Here is a 24,746-nt window from a genome sequence, read left to right as displayed (position 1 = left end):
CTGTGGGAAAGCAGGCATTCACTTTCCCAACCAAAAATCACCAGTCATGCCAGGAAAACACTGTCGACTGACCTGAGCAGACACACACATACACACATAAACACACTCCCCCGTAAAGTCATTTAACATGGACACACGAGGCAACTTGATCAGCGAATCGAAACCATGAGAACCCGAAACCACCTTTGCAGTTAGCACACAAAAGCCCCCATGTAGGAAAAGACTTTATCAGCATCCAGTGCCACGCAGCAAAAACAAAATTACCTTGTTACCGCTGAGTGGAAACACATTACATATTTATAAATTAATTGCAGCAATTAAAGTGTTACTTTTGACAACCCTACACATACATAAATACATACCTGGACAATTATATAGTGGTTACAAAAATAAACTGACAAGAGTTTGTCATAAAATGTCTTTGCCCAGATGAATGATGTGTACTCATGCAGACAAACATACACATTTGTTTTTTATATATATATTATTATTTATTTATTTATTTTTATTCTTCTTCTTCCTCACACACACACACACACAGACACACACACACACACACACTCACTGAGTGGTTTGAGGATGCTGGGAACAGTCTCATCGGTGTTCTCTGTGTCTGACTTGTCGCTCGTGTTTTCCGTCACTTTCTCCCTCTTGTCTTTGTGACTGGAACGCCTCCTGTGACGTCGCCGCCGGCGATAACTCTTAGGCACGTGAACACCAATATATACAGTGTGATGACCTGCAAACACATTACACACCCACAGGGTCAGGTCAGGATAAGTTTCTCTACAACTGATATTATATTACTGGATGAGGAAAGATCCCCACAAACTGAGACATACATGTATGACTAAAAGCTCATTTTCCTTTTTGTTTGCTAAAATGTTGATATTGTGCATGGTTTTGGTTAATTTATTGTATATTAACCATTTCCTGAAGGCTGATCAGGAAGAGATCTGCTTATTCTGACAATCACGTAAATGACCCGCTTCCTGCAGAACAGTCCATTCGGGAAATGGCGTAATGTGTCCAGGAAGCCATTTCTCAAAGTTAAAAAAGAACAAAAATGAAACGATGGCAAAAGTGAAGGCACTAAAAAGTGTGTCAGCATGAGTGTGTGCGCACCCACGCAAGACAGCAAAGCCCATAAAGACAAAGTAACAGGACGTTGTACAGGAAGCAAGGTCGGTACCTTCACCTGACTACAATATTTGTTTAGGATGACTCATTAAGCGGGCCTGATTGGCACCCGCTCGCCGCTTCAACGGCGAACTGTAGACAGAAGATAGTGTGAGTGTTGGCTGCTTTCTGGGAACGGATGCACTGATTAATGTAGAAGGTAGGGCATGTGGTTTCAGTGGGCAAGTAACATTTCATCTCATGGCGCAGTACTCCTGACATGACCCAATCCCTCAAATTGGGGGCACTCTATAGGTCAAATAGGGACTTATTTAGCAAATGTCTCCATTTGATTGTGTCCCCACTCTGTGTCTTTACCTCCCATAATGCTCTTCTGGCATGCAAGGATAAAACAGTAAAGTAAAAAACAGTAAAAAAAATTTACAGTAGAAAAAGAGATATAGTTTAAATTGGGAGTGTTGTGTGGTCCACCATACCTTCCACCTCTTCCTCATCACACATATGTTTTAAGAAGGATGCTCCTCTGTCTAGAACGGCTTCATCATCCACTCTGAAAAAAAATTAAATAAAAGTACTTTACACAAAAGTACTTTAACAGCAACACAAAACATAAAAAAAATGCTCTCTGCTCTGAGAAATGTCACTCCACCTTACATTGGAGCCACCAAGGCACAGGTAATTACAGACCTGAAAATAGATTCTAAAGAAACATGCAAATTACAGAGAGACACCGGCACACCAAATGCCACATGAAATTGAAGGACTCTCACCTGTTAGTGATAAAACAATGATGAGAAAGCAAGCAAGCAGACAACATTTGATTCTCATTAATTCGCGATCAGCCAGACGGTTGGAAATGCAGACTCACCCTGCCATCAGGATGACGGCAGCATTTTTATAACATTGCAAAGCTGCTAAATAAAACCCAGGCTTTAAACTGAATCACAAAAAAAAATAAATAACACAATAACATGGCAACTACACCAGTATTCAGTGAGAGAGGCGCCAACAGCCCGATCAAATCAAGAACAGGAGAATGACCGGCCCTGAATTCATGGACAAATTCTGCAAGCACGTGCACATACGCCTCCAAGCAGTTCGTTGCCCCCACGCAGATTTATTCTGTTATGGGTCACTTGGCGTGATCTGGTCGATCAACCTCCCCACCTGTCCTGCACATCGCTTGACCCCAGGCCCGTGCTCTCGGTCACGTGGCATCTTACGATGATCTCTCCTGCTGGGATTACCTTGACTTTACTTAAGAATGTAACCTGCCAGCAGCACATGAGTCAGGACAGAAACTGAGGAGTGACGAGGAGCCTTCAGGCATTTACACACCAACCCCTCTCCATTTCAGAACTAGAAAAGTCAGGGCACACCCTTACCTTAACGAAATAAGGCCTGTTTGTTAAAGGCCCATCACATGATGAACAGTCATGTCTGAATTCCAGATGTTCCACTCTTTCAAATAAGAGTAATTACTACACATGGCAGATGTGATGTTCCAGAAAAACTCATCATGCACAATTTAACATCGGAGCTCACATGCTTTTGTGAGTTTGTGCAATTATGGATGTCATTAGGAAGAGGGCGTTGAAATACACAAACCAAAAAAAAGGCAGGAAGGGTAAATCCTGTTCCTCTAACTGCAGACTCTCCTCCTCAGGTGAGAAAACGTACATTTACGTGTTTTCCCATGTAAATGACACAGTAACCACCCTTACCCACAATTAACAGAAGCACTATAGCCTTCCACTTTTGTCTGTACAACAACCGAATGTTATCATCCAGGAGGCTCTGGTGATCATTCAAGGTCTAATAAGGAATGTAGTAGAATCGGTCACTCCAACCCGCTTTGCTTGCAGGCTAGAGAACAGGCTTGATCACTACAGGAGTGCTTTAACAATGAGCTTTTAGCCTTTAGCACTTTCAGCTCTGACAGGTCATGTTACAGGCCAGAGAAGTATAGAAGCTACAGTTCAGGAAGCGAGGAGAGGCCATTAAAGCTCACAGGAGTCATACAGGAGTCCGAGGTACATCTCTGAGGCTTGGTAAAGGTCATCATTTCCTCCAGTGACGGTGTTTAGAGAAAGGTTAAGTGAGACATTAGCCTGACAGGTCATTAACTATTCATTATTTTGGCCTGTCACTCAATGGCAGGACAGGAGAATAATCATGAGAGAAGAAATGCCTATAAGTGTCAGACATTCCAAAACCATGCCAAATAACCCAACTCTTAGTAAAAAGTTGAAAAGATGTATTAGGGGTGTTGAAATTATAATCGATCCATCGCGATGCATACGGGGACAATTCTGCATCAATGCAGTGCAGCACATAATCAATAAAAAAAATAACTGCGGCAACTCGCTGTTTTCTGAGAGGGATGCCAAACCTTGCAGCGAGCGCAGCACATGGTGCATTCAACCTGAAAGTGGCCTTAGATTTGCTCCAGCAGAAAAAAAGATCGCATTCAGTCCGCACTTCAGTCCAATTCCACGGACATCTGAACCAGCCGTTATTCTGCCGTTTGTGGCATCAGGTGAGCACGAACTGAATGACGAGTTTTGCTACTCATTGTGGCAAATCCACACATGGGAATGAGACCTTAACGCTTGTATATAACAACATCATGTAATGTAGAATATTTATGGGATGCATCATAATCCAATCGAATTGTGAGACCATTGAATGTCTCTAGTATGTATGCATGCATGTTAAAGTGATTTGAGAATGAACCTTTTATGGTTTCAGTGCAGCAAGGGGATTCATACAACAGAATTAAAACTTTGGTGCCAAGATGGTTTTGTTGAGTAAACCCAATAGTATACCACGTATGACCCATGTTAAAGTGAACATACGTTAATCAAAATGCAGTTGTGTTTAACCATTAAGTCTAACCGTTGTCACAGAAAGCAACCACTCTCGACAAGAAAGGGCCACGTTGTGGCAAAAATGTGCAAGCCAGTAAATATTGAAACTACAGTCTCATCTTGTATGATCATTGTATTGAATCTGATCACTTCAGTTTTACCTTAACAAGGTAAAACCAATGTCCTTAGCTCATCCATGAGGTTTCAGGTTTGCATGTATAAATAATTAGAGAACATCCTAGAGCGTATAAAATTAACCAATATTGCCATCAATAATATGGTGTCAAGATGATTTTGACACATCAGGTATAGGCCATGATCAAGTAAAGTGAAATTTGGACAAAGTGTGAGTGTATGCTAACATACAAAAGCACTAGGTGATGTGGAACATCTCCCCCTATCTTCTCTTGTTGTTGGGAGTATAGATTCAGTGACAACCTTCATGGACCAGGGATCAGTGAACGTGATCAGCTGCACTTGATCGTGTTCCCTCAAAGTCAGCCGCTCACCGCAGAACATTCTTCATTAAGGTACCAAATATACAAGTGATGATGTTAGTAACTTAAGCCAATTACATAATATCCTGACAGCATGACCCATAATTAACTGCAATCGAGTTTAGAACATAGATTCCTTAACAAATATAGTCTTCCTTATTGGTTTTGTGACACTGGTAAGCAGCGTGCCTACAGACAGTATAATACCATTTTCCAGGGGTTCCATTTCTGCCCAAGTTGTTTCTGAAAAATCTAAATTTGCCAACTTTGCCATTATTTTTTAAATCTTTATTAAAATAGTTACATTAACCACAGAGAAGACTCTCAGCTCCATCAACCCATTAAAGGTTATCAACAGAATTCTGAAATTTCAAAAATGTCTTAGAAATAAATTAGGTGATACTGTATCTCAGCAATGGAGTCTGAACCCAAACATGGTATACACACTTGATATATGACTGCAGGTCATGTGCAAGTCTGTGTCAGTCAGTAATCGCTGTACCAGAGAACTCTACCTATGCATAGCTAGATAAACCTTGTGGAGGAAACATTTGGGAGTTAAACATGCTAAATAAAATTCTATAAAATTCAAGACATTTAACTTCCAAAAAACATGTCTATGGTGTATGTGGAGGCAATTGTAGGGTTTTTCCAAGTTTTACATTTAATGTGAAATATCCAAAATGGTTGCAAAACATTATATATAAGAAGCTATATTTTTAAAAACAAAAAATGGCATTCTGAGCACAGATTCCTAAACCACATGGGATTTAAAAACCATAGTTGTCTAATTGTCCTGCCAGCACTAAATTGGCAACTGGTTTAGACTGCAAGCTAATTTAATTAATCACAGAAACATTAGTTCATCAGTATCCACCTATCTGGGTTCTAAGAAGGATTAAAATAAGTTAAATCTACAATAGATGATACGACACGGTCACCCAAAGATTAGACCATTAATTTGAGGAAGTCTGATTTCTCTTAGCTGACCAAGGCCTGCTTTATATGACAGCATGTAACATAAAAAAAAACACATACACTGCTGTGGACGATAGGCTGCCATAGAGTATGGTGACGCCCTCTGGAAAAGTGAATCAGCTAAATGCCGTAGATATTAACACATAATTGTTAATAGTACAGAAATGCATTTTGAATCATAAGGCCATTTATTTTACCATTTATTTTATAGTCTTCGGAATGTCCACACAAAAAAAATACCTTTGTTGCAAAGTTTTGAAAAATCATACCAGGAAATATCAACTCAGTGGGTCCATCCAGCTTTGACAGCCCGAATAAACTCCTCTATTGTACTCGACTACAATGTTACAGTGTCAAGTCCAGTTTAAAAAAAATGAAAATTTTGAAGGAAATAAAGTATTTCAATATTTATTTCCTGGGATGACACATTCCCCACACGTCCAGACACGCTTCTCAAAAAACAAGAAAAGCTGGCACTAAACAGGCTATCAATTAACAGCATGTCACTGAAAAGTACTTGGTTTGTAGTTGAGTATAACTGCTGCAGTTTGGTCAGGTGACGAACGGTGCTTCATCTTAAGTGCATGACCATGCATATTCAGGCAGAGTGCAGGGCAGGGACATGCAGCGCGTGGCATCAAAGGGCTTCCAGAGATTCAATGTAACATGTAACATATGTGGCCCGAGGGCCATAACCACACTGCCATAACAAGGGTCAGGTTTAAGGAGTTATCTGATTTTCTCAAATCCATAGAATAAATGGGTAAATGTAGTAGCATGTGAATGAATGAATGAATGAATGTGTAGAACATTGTACACTGTTAAATCATCACATATCTCACAAATCATCCTGAAATTATATGTTTTAACCCCCAAAACAGTCACATGGAAACGACCAGGTAACATGACATGCTGATTTAAGCTCGTGACTCGGCCATAAGGGCCCTCTGTAGAAGGGAGGGAGTGAAGAAGGGATCTAATTGGCTGTGACAGGTCCTACTTAGAAATAGATTACTGCCCGTGCAAGCCCCTGCTGCTGCTGCTGCGACTAATCCATACCTACTCAACGTCCGAACTAGTTCGGGCTGCCCCGAGCGAGTAAATGTTTTAATAGCCTTGTCATTTGGGGGGCTCCGACACTACGACCATTTCCACATGTTGACACGCAGTGACGTCATTAGACCCGAGAAGTGCGTACATTTGGGGCTCCTGGACAATAATCTAAATAATAAATGGCGCGTCGCCTCTTCCACGAGCGAGTAGAGAAACTCGAACCGCGCGATGCGCCACGAGACCCCCGCGGAGCGCGGAACGGCGTTACCACGCGGCGCGCCGCAGCCCGTCCACTTACTTGCTCTTGTCGCCGCTCATCTTGTCCCCCCGTTCGGGCGACCGACTCTGTCCCCGGGATGAGCAGCACCGACTCGGAGTAGTTGACCACTGGGAAGGCGGCGCCCAAAGTGACCAGGGAGGTCTCGACTATCTGTCCGGAACCGGCGCTGCTGGAGAGACGCGTCCGTCAGTCATGCCGCGTGGGCAAAGAGAACTTTTAAAAAGCTATATATATATTTTTTTTACTCCTTATTTACTCCTCCTGCTTCCACGTCCCGACCGGCAGCGTGCGCCGCTACCCCGGCCGCTCAGCGCCTCTTTTCCATATTTAAAGCGGCGACGTCACAGGTGGGAGGTGAAGACCGGAGGTCAAGAAGTTGAAGCCCGGCGGAGACGGCGGACCACGGGTCTGAAATTACACGGCAGGAATAGAAAATTGCGATTATTCTGAATAAGAATAATAAAAAAAAATTTAACTGTGCGGGGCAATGCATATGTGATGTAAATTAAAAACAGATGGAACGAAGCCTTTATTTAAGAGTCGCGGAACGAATTCAACTACTCAAGCGGATAAATTACCTGCAGGCGAAATGAAGTAAAGAAAAAAAAGATTAAAAAAGTAATCAAGAGTTCTAATTTGGCCGTAACACCGCGGGCCTTGAGTTTAGTTCAGAGACTCTTTATGGTGGCTATTAACACGGCAATTAACAGCCAGCAAGCGTAAAAGGAACACAGCGCCCCCCACTGGACAGCGCTGCTTCCCTGTTATTTACACCAGTTTACGCTGTTATTCATAGAGTAGGAGAATGGTTTAAATTAACACACCAAGCGAACACTTTAAAAGATGTTATGAGCAAAAATCATGTCATCTTGTGAAAGCCATAAAGTTTAAATTGACACTAAGGGGCACTGAAATTATTCAAGCTGCTCTGTAGCGGCCACATATACTATATTAGTTATTTCTTTCATGTGTACCATGCATACACACATGTACTTTCTACCAATTTACATTTATGGCATTTATCAGACGCCATTATCCAGAGCGCCTTACAAACCGTAGTTGAACCCGGGTCTTTATGGTCTGTTGGTTCTTAGGCACGTGCCTTACCCTAACACCCCTGTCAAACATGCTAAATCGTGTTTGAAGGAAAAAGGAAGCAACGTGATTGACATTGTGAAACACTGCAGCACAGCACATGGTGACACAATGAAATGTGTCCTCTGCTTTTAACCATCACCCTTGGTGAGCAGTGGGCAGCCATTTCAGGTGCCCGGGGAGCAGTGTGTGGGTATGGTGCTTTGCTCAGTGGCACCTTGACGGTTCGGGGTTCCCATTACATGTCCATGTGAAAGTAACATCAATTTGCTATGAAAAGTAACATCAATTGACACTAACTTGAGTTGTTCTGTAATACAAAGAAAAAAATAAAAGAAGCACAAACATGCCATTTATTATCACAGGACAAAAGATTATTTATAACACATAAATAAATGTAAAAATATCTGTATATATATATAAAGCACTGAATAAACATTATCACAGCAGGTGATTTTATAAGTAACTTAGCAAGTTTAACATCAGTTTCCTTACAAATAATTTAAAATTCATTAAAGGCAATATTAGGAAAGGACACTGAATGGGTGATTGTTATATTATGCCTTCACCAGGAGAACACACAGACGCGCAAACCATACAGACGTGTCAGATGCACAAATACTTAAATGTACACTGTTTACAGAAATGCACGCTCACAATGTGCTGAGAAATTCTTTCACCTGAAATATAAGAGACAAAAATTAAGTGAAAGTGAAGTGATTGTCATGTGGAGCACACTGTGCATGTCTGAGGTCTCTCCTTAATTTAGCAAAATGTTATAAATCATTTCTCAAATTACAGTACAACAACATTACACAACACTCATTTAATTGGAATCATTTTTTTTAAGCATGAAACAGATGTAACAACTGAAGAAAACATGATCTTACCTTTTCAACCATGTCACCACATTTAACAGAATCTCCCTTAAAATCCTCATTAACATCCAGAGTGAGAATGGGAATTTCATTCAGGTACTCAAACTCCATTCTGTTAGTCAAACAAAGAGGTATTTGTTTTTAAGATATGTCTTAGTCTCAAATTGTTAATCTACTATTTGACATATTCAGGGATAATGAAACGTTACTCTTAGCTATGTTTTTTGCATAAACTGCACATATTGGACCATGTGCAGGTAAAGTGCACCGCACCTGGAGCTTAAGGAAAAGGCCTTACTTCAAGGTGCGGTTCTGGAGCCAGCTCTCATGCTTGAAGTGCAGTTTCTCCAGGTACTCCAATGGAATGCCCTGCTCCTCCTCTCTCCCTCTTAAATGCAAGCGCTGCATGCACATCTGAAAGCACACACACACACACACACACACAGTTTCTAAGTACTGCTGACTACTGTGACTAGAGAAAAAGGCCCATGTGTGGGGAATACGCCGGTCGGCTGTAGAGCACAGGGCTGCTTCTGACCTCCGGTGCTGCCCGCAAGTAGATGATGCCGTCCAGCTCGATGTGCTTCCCAAACTGCTGATGGAGCCAGCTGTGCCAGTCCTGGTATATTGCCCATTCAGTCTCATTTACACACTCACACTCATACAGGTTAGAAGCAAAGATGTACCTGAGGGTGGGAATGCAAACAGTCAGCTGAGAAGTGCCAAAAGAAAGGAAGACAGATACAATAAAAATCCAAGCGTTGAGTGTACTACGATACACCTATAATCTTCATACCGGTCACTGTACACGGAGCGCTCAAAAAACTGCACAGGGTTCTCTGCCTCCTGCAGTTTGCCATAGGTGGATTTGATCTGAGCACGGATTCGGCTCATGCAAGCATAGCTCTGGAAAGTGTAGGCCCAGCGCTCCGGCTTCTCATACATCATCTGGAGAACATTCCCGCCGCTCTTCTGAGATGTTGTCAGCTCCTGAAAACAACAGTGATATAGTTTAATATATTACACATTACTTCAGTCTGACAGCAACAAAGACACCTAAATCAGATTTTTTAAAATTAGTCATATGGAATTGGCTTGTCTAAAAATATATAGAATAGTTGCATATATAATTATACAGATCAATTTAATTTGTGCAAAATATATTGTATCTTGTGCAAGAAAAAAAATGTGTAGTAGCACATATAATACGCTCTAAATGATGTTCCTTTTACAGAACTTGAACTAAAGACTTGACGGTATATCCACCTTCGTTATCAATTACTTCACTTTACCTCAGTTAAATTACTTTGAATCCTCTGAAAAGACTGAAAATTCCACTTAGTTTCAATAACTAAATAAAGTTTTAAAAAAATAATTCTGGTTCTGAAGAACCATATGAAGGATGTCTCCTAATTTCAGGTGCAGCTTTATCAGTGCTAAGGAATTATTATTTATGATATACAGATGTTACTAAACAGTCCCCTATCCCAAGTAAACATTAATCTCTTTTGAAACCTCTGTGACAGACGGGACACGTTGTCTCCAGACACAAGCATTTCCATTTTGCAGGGTGCGTCCTTGCAGTAGAATTTAAAAATGTAAAAAGGAAAGCAGGGGGCGTTTAGGGAAGATGTTTTCAAAGTAAAAGTTTTACATTTAGATTATTTGCCAGTCGAAGCTTCTGCACAGATGCTGAATGTGACTCTTGTGCCCGAGGACACACTTCATTCCAGTCACGCTGTTGCATCCTAGGTGCTAGCATTGTTTTTAGCACCGTTCATCTTCTCTGGGGCTCAGACGTTTATGGCTGTATATTAATCCCCATGGGAGATCTAATAAAAGACAAACAGACAGCTGCTTCCACCGGAGAACTGCATGTACCCCACTATCACATGATCAGCGTGTTATGATAAAACAGCCATGGTGAGGATGATCCTGCAGGTGTACAGTACAGGGCTAAAGTTTGGACACACCATTCAATGTGTTTTCTTTATTTTCATGACATTGGTAGATTCTCACTGAAGGCATCAAAACTATGAATGAACACGTGTGTAGTTATGTACTTAACAAAAAGTGGAGACCTGGCCTCCGGACCTTGACATTGTGATCCACAGCAGCACAGCACACGGTGCACACAATGAAATGTGTCCTCTGCATTTAACCCATCATCCTGTCATGGGCAGCCATGACAGGCACCCAGAGAGCAGTGTGTGGGGACGGTACTTTGCTCAGTGGCATCTCAGTGGCACCTTGGCGGATCGGGATTCGAGCAGCAACCTTCTGATTACGGGGCCGCTTCCTTAACCACTAGGCCCCACTGCCCCCACTAGGCCACCACTGCCAAAGAGTGAGGGCAAAGGGGCCAGCAAGTGATAAACACCTCTGGGAACTCCTTCAAGACTGTTGGAAAACCATTTCAGGTGACGACCTCTTGAAGCTCATCGAGAGAATGCCAAGAGTGTACAAAGCAGTAATCAGAGCAAAGGGCGGCTATTTTGAAGAAACTAGAATATAAAACATGTTTTCAGTTATTTCACCTTTTTTTGTTAAGTACATAACTCCACATGTGTTCATTCATAGTTTGGATGCCTTCAGTGAGAATCTACCAATGTAAATGGTCATGAAAATAAAGAAAACACATTGAATAAGATGGTGTGTCCTGTACTGTACATGCATGCAAAACACAAAAAAATCTGTCATACGTACTGACAACATGTACACAGCCGGGGGCTAAAATTGGCATGCTGACATAAAAATTCACTGTACACCGTACAGAATTTGTTCTTCACGTTGTGCATCGGATGAGGTAAGAGGCAGGGACTCACTTCAAACTCGGCCTGCTGCGTTTGGACGTTGCACCACCTCGCGATGGGTTCAGGCACAACCTCCCAGTCTTTACTCTGTTCCTCCAGGAGATGCACGAAAGTCGACTTTCCAGCAGCTGCGACAACACAAAAAGATCATCACATGGTATATTTCACGCCTCATTTGGGAGGAGTGCAAACTACCCAAACTGAGATTTTGTGGCGGGTTTTTTTATCCTAATAATTGGCAGTCGTGTTTCGCCCCTTGACTCCATATAAAAGCAGCTGCACACACATAAAAGAAAACAAAAACAAACATGACAGCTACGCGACGAACACTATGGAAGATTCCAGAATTTCTGCGCGTAATAATACACGTCAATGATACAGGCCACTTACCAATATTGCCTTCGATGAAAATCCTCTTAATTCGTTTTTCCAAGCCGGGACAGGCTCTTTTCAATGACGGAGACATATTACTCTCTCGGGTGGTGAAATAAGACTGATGGGGGAATAAAAGAAAACAAACCAGGGACCGCGAGAAGCCGACCGGACACTGGAACGCTTGAAATTTTGGCGCTAATATTGATAAGGTGCCGAGACACGGAGCTCCGCCCATGGTGCGCGCTGATTGGTCAATGTTCTTACTGTACAGGCGGAAGCTGCCGGCAGTTGTTTAGCTGCCGCAGCATATTAGCTGATTGTAGTATTTGTCTAACAATTTAAGGTATTAGTCATATTTTTAAAAAATCTAGACATTTTTGTATTCTCGCAGCAGTCGTTTTGCCCGCGGTGTTTGAAAGGTTGTGTTTCCTGTGAAACCGGAAATATGTTGGTGTCAAAATAAAGGTCTTTGCACAGTTTGTGTGGCTGAGAACACGCAGGTAAACTTTTATTTTAAAACTTCATCCGCCACTTTCTTTAGTGTTCGTGTGTCCTGATGCTGGCGGTGGGGAGTTACCACTTGTTGTTAGTTTCCCAGTTGTCCGTTAAGATGGAGGAGTGGTCATGAGATTGGGCCGCTTGTTAGCGTATAGGTTTTCTAGCTAACAGTATCCACTCGTCAACCTTGGATTTCTGTTGGTCATAATTTTGCGCAATACCGTAGTGATTTGTCTGGAGCAGCGGAGTTTCGGTGCTGATTCAGTGCCAGATGTTACCAGAGGTTTTGTGCACTTAAATGTCTTTAAAACATTCCTGCAAATATATTAATATATTTTGCAAACATAAGGTGGTAGTACAGTCTTCGTCTAAGGTGAACTTAAACAGTTGGGAATGGTTTTGTTAGGATTTTAGATATCCCTCAGTGTCACTAGCTAATAGCCAGTGAGCTTGCTTTACCTTTCATGAAGATGGGATGTTAAAAGAATGTTGGGTGGCAACATGACTTCTGCAAAGGGTCTCTTGTCACCGGAGTCCAATGTGACGTCCCTGTTTGAAAGCTCTGGGCACCTCAGAAGTGGCCTGTGCCTTGGATTATCACCTCACATCAGGTACGGAGGCAAAAACTACGAATCTGCATCAGACGCGCTGGACGCATACATTTCAGACTTCCAGCAGACATCTGGCACAGGGAAGCTTGAGATCGTGAAAGACCCCCTCACTCCTCATCTACCCCGGTCTGACTTCAGAAACAAAGATGGTAAAATAACTTTCTTTTTTAGTACTTTAGCGCTGACATTTGATTTGTAAGCAAACAAGGGAATGTATTCATGTTGTTTTTCTAACCCATTCTTAGTTCTGAAGGAACGTCTGACAGACAGGGAGATTAATTTCCTCAGTCTTCCTGTGGGAACCAAGATGAAGGACACAGACCGCCTCAGCATGACCACTGATGACCTCCTGTTGGTGCCATGTGACGGCTCCCTGCCTGTCACATGCACTTCGGCTTTCCTCTCCCAGTCTGCAGATTGCCCCCTGAATCAACACTCCCATTCTCAGCTCCAGTCTAGAAGGTTTACAGTGGGCCAGGGATGCTGTTATCACAGCCAGTTATGCCACCGCTGTCATTCTTCACATGGATCTAGACTGAGCAGCTTTACTAAATCCTTTCGACACCACAGCGCGTCAGAAGGCCATCCTCAGGTTTCGGCTGTGGGAGGGAGCACCCCGACGCCACACAATGCCTCTCGGGCAAAGCTGCATCCAAGGCGTCCAGCAGCTGCATCGGCAGCTCTCCATTATCCACTGTGGCTGACCAGTAAAAAGTCAGAGATGGATTTCTCAGGAGTCACAAGCATACCTGACCTGAAGTACCCAGCTTGGCTAAAGGAGAGCGTTCCACATTCAAATTCCTCTGACAGTATCCAGTCATTATGTCAGATTTCATCTCACCTGGTTAAGGAGAAGCCGCTGAGCCATGAGAAGATGGTTGGTGGCTCTGACGAGCTGCATAGTAACCAGGCAACAGACCTGGCGGCAGAGGCCAGTGATGGGTCCCTAAGGACCCGGGTCCGACTGCAGTTCAGGCCGTCTCTGGAGAACCAGACGAATGCTGCCAACAACAAACCTTTCAGAGGTTAGAGACAGTTATTTGAGCATTGCAACTGTATTATTAATGGTTAATAAAAGATCGACTGTAGGGCTGCTTGATTGTTTTGGCAAAAATTGACATCACGCTTTAATTTAATTTAAACAATTTCAATGTGACATAACCCCTATGTCAGCATGGGTTAGATATTAAATAATGAATAATCCATAAGAAAAAATTTATTATTTTCAGAAACACATTGCTGTCTTTCTTCAGATGAACTCTGTCAGGCTGAAGGAGCAGTATTTTGGACTGTCATGTGGTTTGGTCATTATAGAGAGAAATGTTGGTCCACAGAAAAAACAAAGATATCTGCTGCTTGATATACAAATTGCCATTGATACAAATGTGATTCTTTGATTTTTTTTTCCCACTCTGTTATTAGATGATAATATTGAGTCTTTGATCCTGAGGGCAGAGCAGGCTTTGAAGTCTCCTTCACTGGGGCTCAACAACCAATCACAAAAGGGGAACGGAAGCCCAGGAGGCACAGAGGAAATCTTGGAGGGAGATCACTCCTGGGACAATCCACCAGTAATGTTGTTAGTATTACACTCTGTATACCTTTTGTTGTAAATGCTGTTATAAACCATAAGACCACTCCCTGTATGATTGGCCTCATGATTGGCCTTATTTGGTTTAAGAAAATTAGGTAATTTCTAATCAGTTTATGTTTTGCTCTGCAGCAAATCTCCAGTGCCAGTGGGAAGCTGTGAAGACCCACTTCGTCACAAAGAAACACTGACGGATAGTAAAGAAGAGGTGTGACCTGTTTCATTCTGGTGAGAAGATGCTGTTTGTTAAGGAGATGCCCTGCTTACTGTTTGTGCTCTACAGATTTTGGGTTCCTCCTCATCAGGATACAGCAGCAGGAGACATCCTGGTCCTGTAGAGGCTCTCAAGCAGATGCTATTTAGTCTACAGACAGTGGAGCACAAGGTCGCACAGCACAAAGACCCTGAGGCTGAGAGCAGATTGGGTTCTGGCTGGACTACCTCACTGATCCAGAATAAGGAAACAATAACAGATAAGGTGAAGAGTACAAAAGCTTATCATTGTTTTTACTGGCTTGCTATCCATGTGCTCTCTACAAGCATGGTGTGCAACATGGTGTGTACATGTACAGTATATGATATGGTGTGTGCATGTACAGTATATGGGTGCAAATGCATTTGCATTTCTTTTTATGTTCACTGTAGGAGTGCAAAATGGTGTTAGCTGATTGTGAAATGGCTCCTGGGGAGCAGTCACTACAAAGGTAGCCTGAGCTTTCCATAACAACAAATTGGCCTTATTGGCTAAGGTTGCAATAATGTAACTTTAATATTACATTAGTATTCCAAACTAGCTTTGAATAAAATCATTCACATCAACACCTAGATCAGACTACTCTAAGCAATCTCATAATTGATCAGTTTGAATGAATCTGTTGAATAGAATGATTGCAGTAATAATGTTGATCCCTTTGATAATTCTTTTCCCTAGGGCACTTCACCACCTAGGCAGACTCAAAAGCCTAGTGGATGACATGAATGCAAAGAAAGAGAGGGAGCAGCTAGAGGGAGCAGAACATCAGAACATCACTGAACCAGTCGCCTGAACAATATTAGCCTATGAAGTGCAATTGTCATACTTCTGAGTTGAATTGTACCTTTTGAGAGTTACACACAAATTGTTTTATATTTATATGAAGGCTTGTGTTGCATTAAAAATCAGGTCACTTTATATTTAGAGCACATTTAAAACATGAGTTGATTGGTAGAAATGAAAAACACTGTCTACTGGTTGCCTCAACAATGCTACTATTACAGTATTCGTTTCCATTCATAATGAACATCCATGATAATCATTCCTGTTTCAAGTTTTGATTCATTAAAGTATAAATTGAATTGTGCATTCATTATTTTAGCAGTGTTATGTGATATGTGTTATGTTTAATGTCATGTCAGCATCAGTCTTATGAAGTGAGCCAGAACATTTCATTTTACCATCAAGCAGCTGTGTAATCCACCTATAATAGATTCTGGCTAGGTATAAGACCATAAGCTTAAAGAATTGAACACAGTGATTTGTTCTGCACCGCATCAATCAAGCATGGTTATTTCACAATAGAAATTTAATTAAATTTGTATTTGTGCCAGTTCCTGATGCTAATTAAGTCAAGTAGATGAGAGCATCCGCCCACTGTAAAAGAGTCTGAGAGGCAATAGAGGGACTGAGGCATGATAACGGTTAATTGTGAAACACAGGCCTCGTGCTGAGTAAACACTCACCTCTTGAGCTGAATAAATTACAGTTCCTCTGGAAAGAATCACTTTTTCCACACTTTGTTATGTTACGGCTAAATTCCAAAATGGATTAAATGCATTTTCCCCCTCATTCTACATACAACACCCCATAATGACAATGTGAAAAATGTTTACTTAAGGTCTTGGCAAATTAATAAAAAATAAAAAGAACTCAGAAATCACATGTACAAAAGTATTCACAGCCTTTGTCGATGCACCGATTCACTGGCTGAAGTCTTTTTGAATATGATTCCACAAGCTTGGCACACCTATCCTTGGCCAGTTTGGCCGATTCCTCTTTGCAGCACCTCTCAAGCTCGGGTTGAGGTTGGATGGGAAGTGATGCAAAGTGATGCACTGTATACAGCACCTCTGACAGTTCAACAGATCTTGTGAACTTGTTTGATCATATTAGGCATGGCAACATATATTTTCTTCTTATAATGAATGAACACTTACTGTAACCATTAAAATATTGAAGATTTAATTGAATATTAGTTGCATTATGGCGGTAAGCTGGTCCGAGCATCTTGGTAGTGCAGGTTGTCCAAAACGAACAGTGTTAGTCCTATTAATAGTAATACTGGTCTGATGAGCATTAACTTTCTTCACAACTGTCACCACCAAATCGTAAGTATGGTCATTCATGCCGTTTTAATATGCTTAAGCAAGAGAGCAAACATACCAGGACCAGTAACATAAATCGGTTTCTGTATTTTGATAACCTTATTGTAATTCAAAGACATAATTTAAATGTTCAAATCATTATTTGTGAGAGCCAAAATTAAATAGATAAATAGATCACATTTCCCATTATATGCTGAGTTCTGTACTTGCTGGGATGTATTGTGCATTATGAACTGACTGCCCTGTCGGTTCAGTTCAGTTCTATACTAACTGGAAATAAGAAACAATTTTTCATCCATGCACCTTTTCTTTAATTCTTGACTCATGTTTACATTGTACAATACATAAATTAGTCGATTGGATTGATTATCATCATCATTACAACATGGTAAGTAGTGCAGAGACATCAGCAAAAGAAAGTTTTTTTTTTAACTGATTTGCATCATCCTGAAAATAAAACAATGTGGTAAATTCCATTATTAACTCTGTGCTCCTTAAAAAACGTCCAGTTCATTTGAAGCTTATGGAATGGCAAGGAAGAAACTGTGCAATGTCTCATAAACTCTGGATCAAAGTGAACAGCTTCAGAGGAAATGAGGACTGTAACAGGGAGGAACTAGAAAGGGCCTTTTAAAACTGCATTTAAATTCTTCCTCTTCTGAACTAGTAGCAGTAGAACAGCAAAATTCTTTTGATATAGCTGTTGTGCTTTTTATGCACATCCAACTCCTATGTTCATATCGAGTCTAATCTGAGGTTACAAACTCCTCTGAAAAAAATGGGAAAGGAAATGTTAATGTGTCCATAATAGTTTGTTCACAATACACATGCACTGGATGTAGCACCTCATATTAACAATTAATTTGTGACCAGTCCTCAGTGCTTTAAACTAAAACTGCCTCTTCTAAACCCAATTTAAGAATGTCCCACTTTCAGGACTTCTGTGCCAGGAGAGTACTCAGTTTAATCTTGCCATCCATGGATGCAGTAAGGCAGGTTCCACAGTCCATGGCAGAGCACCAATCCACAGTGACCACTGGGGCTTTGTGTCCTCCAAGGGACAACACACTTTCCAGACCACCCTCCCCTTTGTTGAGCTGTGTAGAGATAATTAGACAAATATACTTTCAGTCATATTCTCACACACTTCCAGTAAAACTACTGTGAAATCGCTGACCTAAGTCATTTAGGTCATAAAACTGCATGCAGACAAGCCCTTCACAGATAAGACAAACAACTTGGCAGTAGATGCTAAAGATGTATTACCCGGTATATTAGGCCTCCATTGCTGGAACACGTGAGTACATGCTGCCCCTCAGAATCAAACGCAAACAGTTGACCATGAGGAACCTGGACCTGCTTATAACCACTGTACCCCGACAGCACAAATGGCCCAGTGGCATCCTGTGGCAAAGAATACTCCAACTGCTTTACCCCACTGCGGTGAATGTTCCACTGGATAAACTGGGGGAGGTAATGATAAACGCAGAGGACACGTTCAGGGTTAAAACAAGAGAAAATGACAACCAGAACGGCCAAGATTGGTGTTGGGTACACAGTAGTATACTACCTTTCCATCCTGCCCGATACTGAAGACTGTGTTCTCATCGTAGCTGAACTCAACACTGTACACCTCCCCATCATGAGCCTTCCAGCTCATCGCACTCTCGTAACGCTGCATGTCTGAGAGAGGAGGAAAAAAAGTCAAAAGAACAGAATGGGGAACAAAGTAATGTTAATTACAATTACCACAACCAAACAAAGTCGTTATTAATTCATCACAGAGGGGAAAGCTAACCAAACAGCCGAATGACTCCATCAGCAGCTCCGGTGACCAGCAGGTTTCCATTGTGGTTGAAGGCATTGCAGTTAATGGCCACAGGGCCTGGCTCAAGAGCAAACTGAAGCTTCAGAAGAAACCAGAAGTATTTTTGTTATGTATGTTATGAAAAGACACAGGAGTACGACATTACAGCAAGATACATTTAAAAACAAATGAACCAAATCATCCAGTAGTTAATTAAGAAATCCTTCGGACCCGATAGGACCCACCTCCTACTGAGCCTGTGGTCTGTCTATTGTCCTACCTGCTGTTTGACTGTCTTGGTGTCCCAGAGCAACAACTGTCCCGAGACAGGGAGAGAAACCCTGGACCCGGTGTCTAGAACACGTGCTGCAGCTGAACACACAAATGATGTTCCACTGGGACTACAGGCCAACGACAAGATCCTGGACAGAACAGGACATGCATTCAGTCAAACGCAAACACAGGCTAAAGGATCAGTTGATCTACGGCGAGTTTGAGGGTTACAAGTATATCTTACCGAGGATGAGCTTCATCGATGGACATCTCATATAGATTCTTCTTGGCATCAGTGTCATACAGCCGAACTGTGCCAACACCGCTGCCCAAAAGTAACTGAACACAGAACTAAATTATTAGTTGACAGAATGACTGGCAGAAAAATGGCCTAAGCTTTCCAGCTCATATGTCATTTGATTTGAGATACTATGACATGCTGAGAAACTGACCAGTCTGTCTGGCTTGGTGGCCCACTCTAGTGACAACAGTGGGGACTTGGACATGATTGTGGCTTTGGTCTGCATCATGGGATTGAAGGACCAGACTTTAATGACACCATCCACATCTAGACTGGCTACTCTCCTCCCAGAGCAATCCACCCTGTCATGATACAGAAGAAAGATCTGCTCCAAGTAACTGAGATGTTTGCGATGTTCATGACAGGATATGACTGGACAATGACTACCTGCAATGCATGATTGATGAGTGATGTTCCCCATACTCCTCCTGACTAAGTTTAATGAACGGCTGCTCCACCTCTGGGCCACCAACTTCTGCACTGGCTTGTGCCTGATTGGTTGGAGAAGTGGTAGGGTCACTTTGCATCTCTGTGTGGGCCTCGCCATCAGAACTCTCAGCTTTTTTCTCCGGGTTCAGCTGAAATATCAGTACAAAAGCTTAATCTCACAGATACCTACATGTAGATAGTTCAAGAAGAATGTTAGAATATAGTTATAGTTAATATTACCTGTGCTGAAGGCTTTGCGAAGAGCTCCTTCCTCTCCTTCTCGTGATCTTGTTGCCTCCTCTGTCTGGTTGAAGCCCCTGAGGATTCAATGGTCACCCCAGAAACAGACGGCATCTTAGAGTCCTTCAAAGGAGCGCTGTCTTTCGATTTCGTGACCTTTACAGAAAAACACAAATAATGTAGTCAGAAAGACACATCAACATTGTATTTCCGCACTAGCCCAAGAAAGAGAAGAACAAATCAGACTTCACAATCAAAATGACTCAAACATGAGACATTCCCGAGAGCCACATGGACACACCTGACTGGCAACAGTGTCCTTTCTCCCCATGGAAGCCTGTGTTGGTGAAGACCCAGCTGCTTGAGGCACCTTGCCAGGCGCCCGTTTCCCTTGGGGGAGGAATGTGGAGAAGAAGTTTCGCGAGGGGGTGGTGAGGCTGACATTGCGCTGGCTGGATACCAAGTCCCTAAGAGCAAGAGACAGAAAACAGGTTATTGCCAGGTTATAACCTCACATAGAAACACACATGCACATGAACACACACACACCACTGCCCACTACTTCCCAGTTGGGTTCTCAAAATTACTATAAAAAATGTCTGTGATGGAATTTTTCTTTGCTTTTTGGGCAGAAAATACCTTGTCTGATCGCTGAAATACCTGTCGGTCAGGTTTGCACTTCGCCTTTTTAACTTTTACCTTATGACTTAAATCCTCTAGATTTTCAGGTAACACCAAGAGAGCAGAATCTTCTCTTACCTGCTTTGTTTTTTTTTTTTTAATCACATCCTGGTTTTAGATTGGGGCTTGGGACCACACACTAAAAACTTGAAACCTCACAATATTTCACATCCTGAATACTTTCAGCTATTGGGAAAAAAATGATTCACTCTTACCCTTTTAGTAGACTTTATACAACTGATTATTTGGATTTGAATATACTTTGATAGATCTACAGTATAAGTACTGCAACATTGTGTTTACTATGAAACTACAGCAACACTGTTCTTCTGATTCATGATGCTGAATGAAAGAGAGTTGAGGAAAAAATGGCACTGTGGTAATGAACACAAAAAATCAATTGACATTTATTTTCGTCCTTTACGTGAAATGTGTAAGCATGGATGATTTAAATAAATATGTAATTTCTTTGTCTGTACCATAGAGACATAGAAAAAGAACCAGATCTTGTAGAAAGTGCAAAAGTTTTAAAACACCAATCCACTCCCAAAGTCAGTCCTCACAGCTCAGTGTCACCGAGTCGGTCCATGTGCTGCACGTAAGCAGGGAGTTTGTGGTGCACCAAGCCATCATCCTTTTTCTGACGTGATTCTCCTTGTAGCGCAAATAACTGGAAAGGGATTGTGAAAAAACACATAGTATCAAGATTTAAATTGAGCAATATAACTAATGACTGTTCAGATGCATACTGACATCTAAAAACTGAAATGAAATGTGCGTGTCGGGGGGATAAAAGCTGTGTGTGTAAATGTCTTACTATACATGTCTCACCAATTGCCTAAGCTGCTCGTTTTCCTCTTGAAGACCAGTTGTTCTTTGCACCTCTGCATCAAAACTCAGGAGTGCAGGTAGGGGTGGAAATGTTAAGGAATGTCATCGTGTTGTGGAACTGTATGAAAAACAGTGACGCCTTTCCTTCTGAAAAAGCTACGTAACAAATTCCATTGCTATGGCCTTAGTGTGCCCTAATTTGTACAGATGTGATTAATGAATAATTAATTCATTTAAACTTTAAAAAGCAACAATCTAGCATAGAGCAGTGTAATGAGGCTATTCATAACAAAAGACAAAAGGATATGCATGCACTGAAAGAGCACACTGAGGAAGTTGTGCAGGGAGACAATGAAAGTGTCTGCCCATTGCCGTGAAAAGTACGGAGCAAAGACATGATTCTGCTCTGGAGCAGGAATAAACGGCAGGATGAACCAATCCCGCCACTCAGCCTGTCCCTGAAGCTCCAGGGCCTGTTTTAGGAAGAACTCCTGTGTCTTCTCCAGATTTTTTGTCTGTGAAGTCAGTTGCAGATACAAAAAGGAACATTAATAAAAACCACATCAAGCAAACTACAGGTTGACAAAGATTAAGGATAAAAAAATTATTTCAGATCTACAGCAAGAATGAATATGGTATTCTGACAGAAGAGTGAAAGTGAAGTGATTGTCACTTGTGATACACAGCAGCACAGAACACGGTGCAATTTGTCCTCTGCATTTAACCCTTCACCCTGAGTGAGCAGTGGGCAGCCATGACAGGCACCCGGGGAGCAGTGTGTGGGGACGGTGCTTTGCTCAGTGGCACCTCAGTGGCACCTTGGCAGATCGGGATTCGAACCGGCAACCTTCTGATTACGGGGCCGCTTCCTTAACCGCTAGGCCACCACTGCCCCTAAAAAAGAAAGCACACATTACCTGCACAGTGTAGACCAGGTAGTATCTGAAAAGACTGGTTCTGAGTTTGTTGACAGTGGGTCTGTAGATGTCCTCAAGCCGACAGAAGAGCCGACGGTCCAGGTAACCCCAGTACTCCTTCAGTGCATTCAGGTCATAGTTCTGAATGAAGTGCTGCAGCTGGTCGATAATCTTATCGACCTGAAGGAGAAAGTTAATTTGAGATCAGTGTATAATTCAGCCTGTAACCCATAATGCAGAAAACGTATTGCTGCAGATGAGGGAAAGTGACAGTCATAGTGTGTGTGTGTGTGTGTGTGTGTGTGTGTGAGTGTGAGTGTGAGAGAGAGAGAGAGAGAGACGTACACGAAATCCTTTGTCCTTATCGGCTTTTATTTCGGAGTCCAGGTACTTGAGGGTGCTGGTGAACCCTCGGTAAACTAAATACTCTCTGACCAGATCATCCGTCCTTTCTACGGCTGATGCCATATTGTTTCCCCCTCCTCCTTTACGCAAAAGAACAGCAGCTCAGTAAATAAGGACCACCGACTGGAAACACTGAAGTTGTGAGCATTTGTAAACAACGACAAGAGCTATATGTTTAGCACAAAAAGACAGACAAACTACATCTTTAAAGAATAATTTTAGGACGCAAAGTGAATTTATACAAAACCCACCCGAAAAGAAGCGCAATGGACCCACTTCCTGTTTTCTTTTTTTTTTTCCGCCGCGCGTCACGTGATTGCCTCGACGTTTTCACGTGACATGTGCTGATTAAATTCTTCTCAGTAGGGGGCGCTTTAACTCCAGTTTAGGCGTTCAGGGACTACAGCAGTTACAGTTCTTGATGCAGCATAATGATGCGACTCCCATTGTTCATTAATAATAATAACAGAAGTCGAATACAATTATTTCATATAGCCCAAAATCATAAACAGTACAACTCACTAGCAATTCTCCATGTAGAATGAGTCTGCAATAGGCATCATTGCAGGTTTCCAAAACCGTGATTACCCTCCAGGCCACCACTCCCCCAGACGTTACTCCCTTTAGCTTCAACCGATGGTTCAGATTGTTAGGGTGACCCTCTGGAACATTTCAGACTGGCCCATTTTAGCTTAATATTTCTGTAATATATTGATTTTTATTTCACACCATTAAGGCATAGCAAAGTGATTGTCATTGTCAAACACTGTAGCGCAGCACAGTGAAATGTGTCCTCTGCTTTTAACCATCACCCTTGGTGAGCAGTGGGCCCGGGGAGCAGCGTGTGGGGACGGTGCTTTACACCGATTCGAATCGGCAACCTGACTAATTAATATCCTTGCAATTAAAAGAAATGACCTGATGGTGGTGGCGCAATCAAAACCAATTTCATTTTGGAGCATTAGGAATGCTGCACAACGCTCTGCATTTCATGCAACAAAACTGTTTTTATATATATATATTTGAATGTTTTAGCTGGAAAATTGTATGTAATGAAAATAAAGCAACAATTTTGGAGGATTTGGGAGTTTATATTTATTTCTTTTCATAGTGAGACATAAACGTGGAGTGGGCCTGAAATTAACTAACAAAGAGATGAAAACAATTCAGGGAAGAAAAGGTGACATGTAGACTAAATGAAAAGTGAGATGTGGGAGGTGATGCCACAGAAAGAATGTCTTTGACCTGCTAAGTAGGGGCAGGTTTGAGGAGATCTTAGTTTGAAAGGATCTTAAAAGAGGTCTTAAAGGCGTTTTCATAATAAGTTTGCATTTCCCAGATGGCCAGTGACACAGTGTAAAAAATCAAAAGCAAACTAATAATGTGCTTGTTGCTGGGAGCAACAAGTAGTAGAGCGGGAAGGTCGCTTTCGATGGATTTTGTCTTTCTCTTGCATAAAGAACTACACTGATCAGTGGGATTCCTGAAAACACATTCTTAGAAGAACTGCAGTGGCTGAAAAGAGAGTTTTGTATCCAGATCTAATGAATGAGAGATGGGTATGATTGCTTGTTGTGTGTCTGTGTGCATGTGATTGTGTATGCCTATGTACAATATATAATTACATGCTCAGAAATCCGCTTTCAGAGCAACGTATTTGCAGAGGGATGATCCACCCCTACGGGCTGGCTCATCTCTCTTGCCACTGATGGGGGTAGTGCCATCCCCTGACTTCATAAACGTTCCACCACTGGGAGAGGGGCAGCAAGACATGCACTTTTCCTCGTAGATCCGGCTCCCACTGTACTGGGCTTTTTTTTTT

The 24,746-nt window shown here is 41.9% G+C and overlaps 4 protein-coding genes across 12 annotated transcripts in view; 1 reads left to right on the top strand and 3 right to left on the bottom strand.

Annotated features, from left to right (window-relative positions):
* The window catches only part of slc4a4b (solute carrier family 4 member 4b), a 28,508-nt gene extending 21,367 nt beyond the window's left edge, over positions 1-7,141 (bottom strand). For 3 of the 7 annotated variants that reach the window (XM_028971139.1, XM_028971141.1, XM_028971140.1), the window contains exons 1-3: positions 6,837-7,129; positions 1,617-1,690; positions 566-739 (exon numbers count right to left, since the gene is read on the bottom strand). In XM_028971139.1, coding sequence (XP_028826972.1) covers positions 566-739; positions 1,617-1,690; positions 6,837-6,856 — 268 coding nt within the window. In that variant the 5' untranslated portion in view covers positions 6,857-7,129. Of the gene's footprint in view, positions 1-565; positions 740-1,616; positions 1,691-6,836 lie in introns of all 7 variants that reach the window. The other 4 variants (XM_028971134.1, XM_028971136.1, XM_028971135.1 and 1 more) reach the window with 4 other exon arrangements.
* Positions 7,142-8,265: 1,124 nt separating this feature from the next.
* dck (deoxycytidine kinase) lies at positions 8,266-12,162 on the bottom strand. Its single transcript, XM_028973640.1, has 7 exons — positions 11,995-12,162; positions 11,617-11,732; positions 9,588-9,781; positions 9,330-9,477; positions 9,090-9,205; positions 8,804-8,903; positions 8,266-8,593 (listed from the first exon to the last, which is right to left on the bottom strand). The coding sequence occupies exons 1-7, from the start codon at positions 12,068-12,070 to the stop codon at positions 8,567-8,569; spliced, it is 777 nt and encodes a 258-aa protein (XP_028829473.1). The 5' UTR covers positions 12,071-12,162; the 3' UTR covers positions 8,266-8,566.
* Positions 12,163-12,516: 354 nt separating this feature from the next.
* Positions 12,517-16,014, top strand: c3h18orf54 (chromosome 3 C18orf54 homolog). Of its 2 annotated transcripts, none has more exons than XM_028974062.1 (7): positions 12,517-13,237; positions 13,334-14,113; positions 14,544-14,667; positions 14,812-14,887; positions 14,963-15,157; positions 15,325-15,383; positions 15,611-16,014. In XM_028974062.1, the coding sequence occupies exons 1-7, from the start codon at positions 12,964-12,966 to the stop codon at positions 15,723-15,725; spliced, it is 1,623 nt and encodes a 540-aa protein (XP_028829895.1). In that variant the 5' UTR covers positions 12,517-12,963; the 3' UTR covers positions 15,726-16,014. The 2 variants fall into 2 exon arrangements, with proteins under 2 accessions (XP_028829895.1, XP_028829894.1); XM_028974061.1 differs by having other exon boundaries at positions 14,511-14,667.
* A 1,313-nt stretch (positions 16,015-17,327) lies between these two features.
* wdr91 (WD repeat domain 91) lies at positions 17,328-23,252 on the bottom strand. Of its 2 annotated transcripts, none has more exons than XM_028973402.1 (16): positions 23,176-23,252; positions 22,865-23,004; positions 22,520-22,699; positions 21,910-22,117; positions 21,603-21,685; positions 21,335-21,441; positions 20,392-20,557; positions 20,091-20,246; positions 19,809-19,999; positions 19,573-19,723; positions 19,365-19,459; positions 19,128-19,269; positions 18,839-18,947; positions 18,611-18,723; positions 18,307-18,504; positions 17,328-18,137 (listed from the first exon to the last, which is right to left on the bottom strand). In XM_028973402.1, exons 2-16 carry the CDS (start codon positions 22,985-22,987, stop codon positions 17,973-17,975), a joined length of 2,187 nt encoding a protein of 728 aa, XP_028829235.1. In that variant the 5' UTR covers positions 22,988-23,004; positions 23,176-23,252; the 3' UTR covers positions 17,328-17,972. The 2 variants fall into 2 exon arrangements, with proteins under 2 accessions (XP_028829235.1, XP_028829236.1); XM_028973403.1 differs by having other exon boundaries at positions 22,865-23,001; positions 23,176-23,244.
* Positions 23,253-24,746: the final 1,494 nt, after the last annotated feature.

This window comes from Denticeps clupeoides, chromosome 3, assembly GCF_900700375.1.
Source record: "Denticeps clupeoides chromosome 3, fDenClu1.1, whole genome shotgun sequence".
In the NCBI taxonomy this organism is placed as follows: Eukaryota; Metazoa; Chordata; class Actinopteri; order Clupeiformes; family Denticipitidae; genus Denticeps; species Denticeps clupeoides.
This window is presented reverse-complemented; position numbering and strand designations above follow the sequence as displayed.

Bases quoted from the DNA above. Each gene is read 5' to 3' on its own strand.
- c3h18orf54 (XM_028974061.1), top strand. From the start codon at position 12,964: ATGTTGGGTGGCAACATGACTTCTGCAAAGGGTCTCTTGTCACCGGAG. The intron at 14,888-14,962 runs GTGTGACCTGTT...TGTGCTCTACAG, and splicing joins TGACGGATAGTAAAGAAGAG to ATTTTGGGTTCCTCCTCATC. The intron at 15,158-15,324 runs GTGAAGAGTACA...TGTTCACTGTAG, and splicing joins AGGAAACAATAACAGATAAG to GAGTGCAAAATGGTGTTAGC.
- dck (XM_028973640.1), bottom strand. From the start codon at position 12,070: ATGTCTCCGTCATTGAAAAGAGCCTGTCCCGGCTTGGAAAAACGAATT. The intron at 9,478-9,587 runs GTATGAAGATTA...TCCCACCCTCAG, and splicing joins CGCTCCGTGTACAGTGACCG to GTACATCTTTGCTTCTAACC. The intron at 8,594-8,803 runs GTAAGATCATGT...CTTATATTTCAG, and splicing joins GTGGTGACATGGTTGAAAAG to GTGAAAGAATTTCTCAGCAC.
- wdr91 (XM_028973402.1), bottom strand. From the start codon at position 22,987: ATGGCATCAGCCGTAGAAAGGACGGATGATCTGGTCAGAGAGTATTTA. The intron at 19,460-19,572 runs GTCAGTTTCTCA...TTCTGTGTTCAG, and splicing joins CCACCAAGCCAGACAGACTG to TTACTTTTGGGCAGCGGTGT. The intron at 18,948-19,127 runs GTAGGACAATAG...TTTCTTCTGAAG, and splicing joins CCAAGACAGTCAAACAGCAG to CTTCAGTTTGCTCTTGAGCC.